This window comes from Castanea sativa, chromosome 3, assembly GCF_040712315.1.
Source record: "Castanea sativa cultivar Marrone di Chiusa Pesio chromosome 3, ASM4071231v1".
Taxonomy (NCBI): domain Eukaryota; kingdom Viridiplantae; phylum Streptophyta; class Magnoliopsida; order Fagales; family Fagaceae; genus Castanea; species Castanea sativa.
Window position 1 is genome coordinate 46227911 of NC_134015.1, and position 13053 is coordinate 46240963.

The following is a 13053-nucleotide window of genomic DNA, read 5'->3' on the forward strand; positions in this document are numbered from 1 at the left end:
TTAGAAGTCTTTGATGTGCTGTGTTGAATCTCTTGTGAGATCTATAGGTGTTTATCTTTATACACACTTAGGGTTATTAAGATTAAGATTCATTTTAAGAACTTGGTGATCACTTCAGTTGCTACATAAATAACTTAAAGAAGATCTGAAACTTTTAAGTGGAGTCTCAAAGTCACAAGTAGGAGAACTTGTGGTTGTGGTGGATCAAAGAAAGAAATAGTCTATGGACTCAGAGCTGCCACGTGGTTGTAGTAATAAGTTTTCTACTTGATGTAACAATAAGATGTTAGTGGTCTAAGCTCTATTATACAAATTTCAATTCTTTCATAGTGGATCTATTTTACCTTAAGGATAGCTAGGTTAAATCCTCCCCATATTTTTTATCGGTTTGGTTTTCCTAAGCTATTAGATCTTTGTGTTCCTTACTTTCCGCATCATTTTTGTTTTACACATATTTGTTTAACCTAATTTTAATTAACAAACTTGTTAATCAACTTAGCTTAATATTAGGTTAAACATATTGTGTTAAGGAGTCTAAAACTTAACACACACACACACACACACACATATATATACTAGCTTGTAACCCCATGCATATGCATGGATACATTTGTAGATATACAATAAGATGCATAATATAATTCCTATATATATAAAATTTAAATACCATTGATAGTCATTTTTATATTTTGTTAACTCTTTAAAAAAATTTGTAAGAATATTATTAGGTATAAAATGTAAATTTTCCATGTTTTTTTTAATTATTGTGAAACACTTTTTTTTTTTACAATTCATTTATTCCAAACTCTTTGGTTTTTGTATTTAATAACTCACTTGGATGAATATTTATGATATGGTACCGTCCCATATTTGATTCTAAAATTAAGAAATTAAACTCTTTAAGAATAAATAATTTAGGACACATGGCACAAAATTGAAACTCTAATTTGAAATTCTAATTTGAGGTTCTCTTAGCTTCACCTATTATTATTATTATTATTATTATTATTATTATTATTATTATTATTATTATTATTATTATTATTATTAGCCAAAATTGAGAGAAAATCTAATTAAATTCTAAATTGAAGTCTAATTTTGCACCACGTGTCTCATCTAATATTTAAATTTGCATATTAAGTGAATTATTAGATGCAAAAATTAAAGGGCCTAAATTCAATTAAATTCTAAATTGAATTTTAATTAAAGTTCAATTTTGTGTCATGTGTCTCATCTAATTTTTTAATTTTTGTGACAAGTGAATTATTGAGTGTAAAAACCAAAGAGTCTATATCCAATTAGATTCTAAATTATGTCTAATTTTGCGCCATGTCTCATATATTTTTTAAATTTGTGTGTTAAGTGAATTATTAGGTGCAAAAATCAAAAAGTCTAAATTTAATTAGATTCTAAATTGAATTTTAATTAAAGTTCAATTTTGTGCCATGTGTCACATCTAATTTTTTTAATATTTGTGGCAAATGAATTATTGGGTGCAAAAACTAAAGAGTCTAGATCCAATTAGATTCAAAATCACACACACACACACACACACACACACATATATATATATATGATTTTGAATCTAATTGGATCTAAACTCCTCAATTTTTGCAAAAATTAGATGAGGCATGTGACTCAAAATTAGATTTGAATTTAAAATTATATATATATATATATATGTATGTATGTATGTATGTATGTATGTAATTCTGATTGGTTTCAAATGTACCCGTACATATGCATGAGGTTGCATACTAGTGATTACCAAATGTTAAGACTTTTTTTAACATAAATTAAAACTAGTATCAATTACAATATTGCTATATCCTCATATTCTTAGCTCATTCATGAAAAAAAAAGTATGATATAATATATTTGTGCTAATTGTTTAGTTACTTCAGTGGTTGATATTGAACATAACAAACTAATTCTTGTAGTCTTATAGTCATTATGTGATTAATTTATTAACTAATATTACTAATTAGTCATAGAGCATTATGGATATTGGAGATTTAAGAAAGGATATTATTCATATCTAGCTTATCCAAAAAAATAAATTGACTTGACTTGTATTTTTTTTTTTTTTTTGTTAAAATTGTATGTGTAGGGTTTCTCTAAATGTTATATGAATTATATAAAATTTTGTATTTCAATTTACATAATAATTTGATTGTTGTATCTCTTATTAATAATAATTTTAAGTTATTTAAAAAAAAAAAAGTGCATTTCACTTCAACACTTAGGCTCTGAAAGGTATTTACGCTTAAGTGCACCTCTTGATACTACCACCACTACATAATATATTTTATGACTAGCATTTGGTAAACAGTGGCCATGTGACTGTATAAAAGTAATTATTCCAACTATTCAAAGCTGGACTTGTGTCAAAAAAAAAAGTTGGACTTGTGGCTTCTTCCATAGTTCCACCATTATTCATGCGTTCTTGGTGATATTAAGAATCATGTCAGTGGGATGAGGCATGATTGGATTGATATCATTCTGTACTTTTAGATTTGGTTTGGTATTCCTTCTGTACTTTTAGATTATGGACTCCTGAAGTTATTGTGTGTGTGATGTTGGAATAGGCAATAGAGCATTGGTATTTTTATGTTGCTTGGGTGGAGGTGTCCAAACAAGTTGTTAACACGTGATGGGATGCTATCCTCAACATGGTCATTAGATCATTCACGTTGCCCTAAGAAAAATTTTAGTCAAATTTGGTAGAAAAAGCTCACTTTTCTACTTAATGCAGCTTGTTTTTCACTCCCATTTGCGTTGAGCTCTTTTTTTTTACTACTCTATTTAAGTACTGTTTTTTTTTTTTCTTTTTTTTTTTTTAAATATATACTTTATTCACAAACTCTTGTACCTCTTCTTCACCAACTCTGCTAAGCTAGGCATCATTTTGTTTCCTTGCCTTTTTCTTCATAGATCTTGTTGAAGATACAGTACTGCTAGTTAGGTTTGACCATGTGCTATATGTAACCATTTTTTTTGTGTTGGTGTAATTACCCCCCCCCCCCCCCCCACACACACACACACACACACACACACACACTTTTGTTTGAAGTTATTATTAAATTTTCTTTTAAATATAATTGATGGGTCATAAGTATGCTTTTTATTAATAATTGCAGTCCACTACCTCACTAACCTCACATCTCTAATATGAACTACAGGGTAAAGGAAGAGATAATCAGGGTTTTCATAAGAAGGGTTTTCATAGGAAGGGTTTTATCAAAGAGGTTAAGATGTGTTTTTCCTTAGAGTTTAGAGCACATACAATTGAAAAGGCAATCAGATTGTTCAAGATATAATTTCTCACCGTTAGAAACAAAGAATTAAGGAGTTACAATTTTATCATGGAAAACTTTAGTGATGTGTAGATTGTTGAATTGGTAAATTTTTAAATTACGATTTTACACTATTTCAATTATTCTTAAATCCTAGGTTGCCACTATTCGGAGTCTAGAACAAAAGCCGAAAGTATTAAAACCATGAATAAGGCTGCATCATGTTCATAGGACTATGAGGGCTTTAAGGTTGATGGTCTACCATAATGTCAATTCTAGATTGTTGGACAATTTGCACCCGACCCTACCCAGGTGCCACTAGTTAGCTCTCACTTTTTGTTAAAGTCCAAGTTCTCTAATAGATGTATTGATAACTTTAATAGTCTATGCCTACGTGTTGAATATTTCCATACACAATGAACCATTTAAGGGTTCAACACATCTACAAATTTTTTAAAAAGGATAAGGACAGATTTGAGATTTTCATACCAAAATTCTCATATTAAATCCGTAGGGTCAATGAATGTTAAATTCATGAACAAGATCATATTGGTTTTGGCCCACCATTTGCATTGGGGATTATATATTAAATCCTAAAGTGTTGCCTACTGAATTTCCTCTTGGTAAAATGAGTTTCGATTAATGCAGGGATGTATTATTGATTAGAATACCATTGGTTAGAAAAATGTTAATTTAGTGCTGAAAGTGTTATTAGTTCGGCAAAGTATAATCCTAGTGAGTCCATTTCTGTAGTTCTATAAGCTTTATATTTTGTAGAAGATATTAAGTATATTTCCATGATTGATTATAGGTCTTATTTAAGATTATTTTTAGACTATTTAGAGGGGTGTTTCAGCTGGACTTTCAGAGTGATTCAAGTGCTGTAAGTAATTATGTATAATATGCTCAAGTTTTGTCCAATAGGTTCTTAAAAGTTAAAAGTTTTTCAAAGTTTTGTATTTCAAACTTATATTTTCTAAAGTTTCTTAAAAGTATTTTTGCATAATTGAAAGAGAAATTTTCACTATAAAATAATGTTTTAAAGAGATACTTCGAATTTTAAATAACGTTTTAAATGTCCAAATTTCATCTAAAAGATGATTTTCAAACTAAACTATTTTCCAAAAATAATTGAGTTTCAAAGTAAGTTTTCTAAAAAGGTTCTTGTTTTTTAAAGTTGTTAAAACCAAGTGATTTCAAAGCCATATTCCTATTCTCCAAATAGTATTTAAAATGTTTCTTTTAACAAATTGAAATTTCAGATTTACTCAAGAATTGTACTATATTTGTATAAATTCCTCAATTCCTATTTGTTATTTAAGGGAGTCAAGCATCCTTTGATTTATGTATCAATTTAATATTGAGATATTCGATATGCCTTTATTGTTGGAATAATTGTTAATATTATAAAAATTATTCTATGTTGTATAAACTTTGTTTTTTGTATTATGTGACTCAAAATAAGTGTTTTTTTTTTAATTTTAATAGAATTGATCAGATATATGTGTAAATTCGCTCATAGGATTGTATGTGAGAATATGTGTTGATTGCTCACTAGGGATGACAATTTAAATCTGACCCGCGGATATTCGGCCTGGCCCAACCCTAATGGGCCGGATTTTACCCTGTCCGATAAAGAATAGGGTCGGGTATGGGTTTTTTAAAAAAAAAAACCCCAAGCGGGTTTGGGTTTTATAAAAAAAATCTAAAACCCGACCCGAAACTCGGCTGGAATAAAACCCGGTTATGTGAGATTACTAAACCCCCCCTTATATATATATATATATATATATATATCATTATAATTTGTAAACCCTAACTCCCTAAGTCACTACCCAGCCCAGCCGCCTCTCATTCCCATTAGTCCTCAGCCGCTCACGCCTCAATGCGCTCAGCCCCTCACGCCTTAGTGCCTCATCACGCCCTTAGCCCCTTTCTCTCCCACTCTTCTCTCCGACTCTCACTCACTCACTCTCCTCTCCTCTTACCACCACAGCCACAACCGAGCTCACTCATTCTCCTCTCTTCTCACTCTGACAGCCCCAACCAAGCCCAGAAAACCTGTACATAGGTGATGCAGGTGTAGCATCATCCAATCGACATTTCGTACTCAACATTTCCTTCACCCTCTGACTGAAACCCCCACTGTTCCTCAACGAATTCAAAGCCACCAAAACCCCAAACAACTTGTCGTTGAATAATATCTGTTGTAATTATTTATATTTAAACATATATTCAATGATTTCTGTGTTTGTGATTTTGGGATTTCTGTGCTTGTGATTTTGGGTTTGTGAATCGTGATTTTTTGGTTCTGTTTGGTTACCGAGAAAGTGTGAGAAAAAGGACGAATCGTTAGAATTTTAATTATTCGTTGCTTTGATTCAATTCTCATTTTTTTTGGTTTTTAGTTTGATTTTGAGGTTTTTGAATAGTTTTAGTTATTAAACTGTGATTAGATTTTCGTTAGGGCTCTGTTTAGGCTTCAATTCTTTTTTTTTTTTTTGGTTGGGCCACGATTTGGGCCACGGATTGGCCTAAATCTGATTGGCTTAAACGGTCCTGCAGGGCCCACAAGGCCCAGCAAGGTGGGTTTGGGCTCCGGGAAAAAAATTAGTTTAATAAACGGGCCAGGTCCAGGCCCGCGGGTCGGATTCGGGTGTGAAGAAACCCGGCCCGAACCCAACCCATTGCCATTCCTATCCCTCACCAGCAGAGGTTAGATGTTGGTATCCGCTCACAGGATTTTATGTGAGGATATGTGATGTGTATATGTGACACTGTGCTCTAATCTGTATGTATTTTCGAATGACTTTAAGATTTGATTATACATGTATTAAGTGGTTCTTTATATGTTTGGAAAACTATATTTGATATTTTGAGTGAAATTGTGAAATCAAACTCATGTTTCGCTTGACTCTATTCTGTTGTGTATTTAGTATAATTACTTACTAGATGTGTAGCTCACTCTAGCAATTACTATTTTCATATTAAAGTGTAGTTGGGAATATAGAACATTTGGATCACTTTGTAAGGTGCAAGGTAGAGTGTGGAAGTTGTAGGTGACTTCAGTATTACTTGAAGACTTATAGAATTTCAGTTGCCTTTATTTTGTAATTCATGTTTTATACAGTGGAGATTATTTTCAATTTGTGGAGTTTAGATTTTTGTAAGAGGTTTTTAAGAGTCATGTTTCTTTGGAGTTTTAATTTATTCTGGATCAATTGTGTTTATTGAGTTATATAAGTTCAGCAGGCTAGTCCTGCATCTAAATTCATGTTCCATAGATTTAGGTCGTGACAGTTGGCCTTTCTTGAGTTGTATGGTGTAATTTGCCTGGATTAGGAGGATGTCTAATCTATCTCTAATGCTCTTGCATTTTGTTGATCTCTCTCTTTCTCTCTCTCTTCTTTTCCCTTGTATTTTGTTGATCTCATTGTCTCCATAGCAATGGCCAATAGGATTTGAGTTTTGTGTGTTGTGCAATGTCGATTGTTGCCTTAGATAGCAAAATGTCACTTAAGTACTTGATGATCATACTGTTTTGGTTACTGCAAGGTGATCAAAAACTCTAAAACCACATAATAATCCATAACTTTTATTATAATTGTCTATGTGTTAAACTGTAAGTGGTAGAGGAAAGCTAGTGAGACCATGTGAAAGTTACATGTTGATGCCGTTAGTCATAGTTTGTTATGTAAGATAGTTGTGACACCAATTGTGACAAAAGTTATGACTTTTTATGTAGCACTAGAATTACTCTTGGGTGATGAGTGGGTGGTTTGGTTTTTGTGGATATATATTTTGTTGAATGAGTAATAATGCGTCATTGTTCTACATCTTGGTTTATAGTCTAATTGGACTAGTGCTAAATTCGGAAATATAATTTGAAGAATATTTGCATGAGTATACTCTAGTTTTGTAATTTAGCAATTGGTTATAAATTTATGTTGCCTTTGTTAACGTGTGTATAGTATTGTGGGCTTGGCCCAACTAGATTACTTACTTATATAGCACACATTGTATTACACTCTTACTTGTACTGCACTCATATGCCTTCTATATAAAGGCATTCATGTATATTATTTCAGTGAAAAATACAATACTATTGAATTCAGTATTTCTAACAGCTTTTATTGTGTTTGCCAGAAAGAGGAAGGATGATATTTAGCCCAAATTAACCAAACACTAGCAGTTGGAAAAAGGCATAGGCTAACCAAAAAGCCAACTCCTTTTAGCTTAGCTCCGCTAAAAATTAGCGGATCTACTGAGTTGAAATTGATCTAGATTTTCAGGCAATATGAAGAAATATTATTTGCTCCTAGTAAGGAAGTGAAATCATGAGCTCTCTTTGTCCCAGACCAAAAAAGTTTAATAAAATTAAGCTAACTAGCTTCAAAATGCTGATGTCAAACACTCATTAGCTGAACAATGATAATCTTATTCTTCTGCAGAAAAAAAAAAACCTCAGGCATGTTTCCTTGAACTCTCAGCTCTGGTTTGTTTTCTCTACATCACTCTCTTTCGGCCCTCCCCATTTTCTTATTCTGTCTTCAGCAATTGATGCCTGCATTTCACACCAATTTAGTCAATCCTTCCATTCTTAACATGGGCTAATCTAATCGTTGAACACTGTTTGTGTTATGCAACTATATATTTAAGATTGAAGATGATTGTTTTCTTTCTTTCATTTTTATTTTTGGTAAAATGAATTTCATTGAGGATGGTTTTGCTAGTGTATGCTATGTGAAAAAAAGGTTTACCTCTTTGTTCCAGTTGGTCCTATAAACTATAATGAAGAGGACACCAGTCTGTACGATCGTTCCAATCATCATGCCGTACCAAATCCCCTGCAAGATTGAGAATGACAATGGAGTTCATGTTTCACATAAAAAAGAAAGTGTACGAAATTCATTTACTTGGTGATACATGGCTTATCTGAAGCAATGAGGTCCTCTTTGGGTATTACAAGTTTGTGATTGTTTTTTATTTTCATAATTTTCTCTCATAATTATTAAACATTCCTAGTATGCTTGCTTGCTACTTCCCACCATTTTCACTTGGTAATCGAGATGAAATAAACAAAAAACAGGAGAGCAAGACTTACCGTGACACCCCAATCAAGCTTGTAACCCAGAATGAGACCCAAAGGGATCCCAAAAACGTAGTAACATGCGATGTTCACATAAGCAACAATACCTTGCCATCCTGCCCCAATGGCCACCCCTGTGAAAAAAAATTATTCACCCAATTAATTAAAATCTATTTCCATATCCCTCAAGAATCTGAATTTTTATTTAAAAGATGATGATAATATGATATAAAGACTTAAGACGCCAATGTGTTATAAAACAAAAGATCATAATTTTTTAACTAGAAAATTCTAAGTTTCTAACCAGAGAAAACAGGTTGAACATTGTTAACGATGATGCAAAGAGCCAGTACTGGCGTAAGCTCTTTGACGAGAGTTTGAACACTTGCATCACTCGAAAACAAAGATGGGTACACGTTTCGTGACAGGATTAGAATGATTGAGATGATAACACCGATCAAGAATGAGGTTACCACGGCCACCACTAATGAAAATTTAGCTGTTCTTGGATGAGATGCTCCCAATTCATTTGAAACTCTCACACTGCAAAAAATATATTTTGGTTTTAATTTTTCAGACATTTTGCGATCGAGTACAGAAACATATATATAGCTTTGTTGAGGTGTGTTTCTCTGTCACTAACCTTATAGCTGCATTCATTCCAAGAGCTTCCATAATTGTCCAGCCCAATATGTTCATGCTACGACAAACATTGGCATAGCAGGAAATGGTTAATTAAAAAAAATTATAATCAAAGCACAATGATTGAATTAATTTCTTAGACTTTTTAAAAAGATCCTATTAAGAAAACGTAACTAATCTTTTCTTACACTTTATACAAATGATATTGTAAGGACTAATAAAGTTGATACAAACAATCAGAACAAGATCTCATTAAGAAAACATAAATAAAATTGGTTTAAATAAACAAAATCAAACAATCTCTGACATTCTACTCATTGAATGCACATATTTGAAAATGCCAAGAGCAAGAGTTAAAGATTGAAATTTCTGTAACAAATTGATAATATATATATATATATATATTTATTTATTTATTACCTCATAAAACATAACAGAAAAGTACACCTCAATTTTTAAAAAAATATATATATATATTAATAAAATAAAAAGCGAAGTTTTTCTTCCTTACACCAAATAAAAAAATAGATTTATATATTTACTTATATTTGTACATGCGATGTTGATTACATATGAGAAAGAAATTTTCTAAACAAAAGTGTTAAATTTAGAATTTTCATCAAGTTTTGATATAAAAAAAATTGTAAAATTTTAAATCTATTGATCATTGATTAAATTATAATAAAATTATATATATAAAATGGGACATGACCTTATCAACTTTGATGGAAGAGGTATAAAAGAAAGAACAATGAGATGCAATTTCACAATTTAGCTATTAAAAAAATGCAATTTCACAAACAGTGATCATTGTTTTTAAACCCGGATCGGCCTGTCCAGTTCGACTTAGTTAACGGGAACCGATCCTTGGATCGGTTCTTAAAAATTGACAAAAATATTCTGCTGGCACAACTTGAACCCAGACCGTTTGTGAGTTTTACCATCTATTCAACTACACTCCATGCAAATCATTTTTGACCAACTATTCAACAATCTTTCGAAATCCGAGTAACAGTGTTTTATTCCATTTTTTATATTGTTCAATTGTAATAGATCACAAATTAAGTTTGCCATGGTAGCCATTATAAATAGAAAATTAAATAATTTGAAATGTCACCAACTCTTAGATAAGTTATTTGTGGGATGTGATTTGATGGGATTATGGGAACAAGCCTCTATATATGGTCTATTCAAAATCTTTTTAATAGTTGGGCAACCAATCTTGAAGAGTCACTAACAGATGCTAATAAGGATATCATGAATGATTACAAACCCAGAATGATATATATATATATATATATATATATATATATATATAGATATATATTAAGACGAAAATCACAACTACCTGCTCCAATCTAATGAAAATATATAATTTTATTCTTTTTAAAAAATTAAATATAATACTTCTAAATGTGTTACTTTAAACCTCCTACTTTAATTATTGTACCAAACAAAACTACATAACATATGGTCCAAGTGTTTCAAAATTTTCAAGCTTTTGACACAATAATGAAAGTGTGGACTTTGAAGAGGCACATTTGAAATTATGGGTTGTATTTCTCACAAGAATATAATTTTTTTTCCATTAACTTTCCCCTTTATGTTATGTTTGTCAAATATTGGTTGCAACTTGAAAGAATTATTTATTTATTTTAATTTTTAAATAAGTGAGTTTTCAACTCCCAAATTAAAGGAAGGTGCTTCTTAAAAATAAAAATAAAAATTAATGTTAAGAAAGTTTTTCATTCGTTTTTTTTTTTTGTTGCTGAATAGTAATTTTTTTCTTCAAGAAAAAGGGAAATGGGTCCGCTCATTAGACTTTCACAGCTTATTGTTTTGTTTGTGCTATGTATCTTGATCTGATTTATTGTCCTTTTTGTTCTCATTGTGTTGAAGTGCAGTTAGCAACTTAGCATGAGAACTTGTCCACAATTGACATGATTACTTAATCAAAAAAAAAAAAAAAAAAAAAACGAAAAAGGAAAGGAAAGTTGCTAGCACGAGTTCTTCCTAGTTACTAATGTACCCTAAAAAAACAAAACAGAGCTGCTGGCGGCATGATTTCTTACCAAAAGAAATAAGGACAGCATGAGAAACGTGATGAAAGTATAAGAAATAATGATGAAGAACGAACTAAACACTTGCAAGCAAATTAGGTGGAAACAAATATGGGTAACGGGGATGTATGCAAAATAAAAAAGAAGAAGAGAATTCCTCTGATTTTGACATTTTGTGGTCATGTCACATCGCGTTATTGCAACAACCAATGGCTTAAATGTTTGTGGTTTTGAGTATCGATTATTGACGACCATTTATTACTATTTTGACCGTTTGGTGATGTTGACGATGAAGATATTATGGAGAATGGGAAGAGATAGATTTTATATATGGTCGCAAATCACAAGGGCTACTAGAAAGTAAAAGCATTGCTTATTCCTATTCTTATTAGAGGGGAAGAAAATTAAGGAAAAAAAAAAGAAAAAAAGACATGCATGATTAGCACAAATTCTAGGACATAGATCCAACTGCATAAAATGTGGTAGTCATCTTTATGCGAATGGAGATAGTATTGAAATAATTAATTTAGAGTATCACACTATTTCAGTATTTTCTTGTCTTCTCGACTTGAAGTGACTGAGTTCTGTCTTAGAAAAAAATTGAATGAAGTGAGACAAGAGTCGTCTTATTCTACTTTATGTCATTGCATATGTCACAAGCGATTGGACTGTTAACATATTAGAATTTGACGCTCATATATGACTCTATCAAATAGATGTGATGAAGTAATTATTAATAAATTATAATAAAAAAAATTTAATACAATATTTATAAAAAATATATAATATTATTAATAATATTTATTATTGTATTATTCTCTCAATAAAATATTTAAAAAAAATAATATCTTTAAAGTATTGGATAATGTTTCCACCAAATAATATCAACGTAGTACCATATGGGCACCAACTTATCCCACCAAATAATATCAACTATAAGATTTAGTACCACATGGGCACCAACTTTTTTTTTTTTAGAAAAATATGGGCACCAACTTATCCCACCAAATAATATCAACAATAAGATTTAGTACCATATGGACACCAACTTATCCCGTACAGTGGTAGTTGGTGTGGTATGTATCGTTTTCCTTTATTTATGGCTAAACGATGAATTTTATTAAGGAAAAAAGGGATCAGTAGTCCCCGAGTCTATACCTCCAAGATGTGGATTGATAGATCGGAGATGAAAAGAGCCCTAAAACCATTACAAAAAGGAGTTTAGGCTGCATGGCCATGGGCAGCACAGTGTGTGGCTTGTATGGCTTGGTAAGTGAAAATTGTATGTCCGGTATATTAGATATTTTTCATATAAATGTAGATTTTATGTGTGGAATTCACACGTGGATTCTATCTCTATATAAAGGAAAGTATGATATATTCGATGCATTGAAAACTTTTATATGATTAATGAGAGAGAGAGAGAGAGTTACCATATGGACAAGGCATCTACTGAAACTTCCGCATTTTGTAGATATCCAGCAAAGAGAATTAGCGCCATGAAGTACCACACTTCCAAGCTGCACAGAGATTAATTTAGAGATATATTCATCATTTTAAGGATTAGATCCAAAATTGATCAATGTTGAATGATATGTGAATCCCACAAATTGAAGTAAAATCATGTGAACCAATTGAAAAGGGGAGATCTCATTTGGGTGCGTGTCACCCATCATGGATTTTTTTTTTCTTTTTTCCTTTTGGCTGAATACTCCTTTCTAAGTAATATAATCATATAGGATAATTTTTTAAAGATAAGATTATATGCAAAGTAATAATACTAATACTCCGGGTTCAAGTATCCAGGAAACTTCACAGATTATCTATTTTGTAAAAAAAAAAAAAAAAAAAAACAGTGACATTGCATATGGGTTTCTTACCAGAGCATTACTGCGGAGGCCAGAGATAACTTAACGAATCCCCAAAGATTATGAAACGCCTTCAATGAGAACCCAGACCAAGCTCG

General features: G+C 31.4%; 1 protein-coding gene across 1 annotated transcript in view; it reads right to left on the reverse strand.

Moving 5' to 3' along the window:
- Positions 1–7330: 7330 nt before the first annotated feature.
- Positions 7331–13053, reverse strand: part of LOC142627502 (protein DETOXIFICATION 29-like) — a 6666-nt gene continuing 943 nt past the window's right edge. The window contains exons 2-8 of the mRNA XM_075801380.1: positions 12968–13053; positions 12521–12607; positions 9029–9085; positions 8690–8928; positions 8401–8519; positions 8057–8143; positions 7331–7860 (exon numbers count right to left, since the gene is read on the reverse strand). The exon at positions 12968–13053 is cut by the window's right edge and continues 456 nt beyond it. Of these exons, the coding sequence (XP_075657495.1) occupies positions 7783–7860; positions 8057–8143; positions 8401–8519; positions 8690–8928; positions 9029–9085; positions 12521–12607; positions 12968–13053 (753 nt within the window). The 3' untranslated portion in view covers positions 7331–7782. The remainder of the gene's footprint in view (positions 7861–8056; positions 8144–8400; positions 8520–8689; positions 8929–9028; positions 9086–12520; positions 12608–12967) is intronic.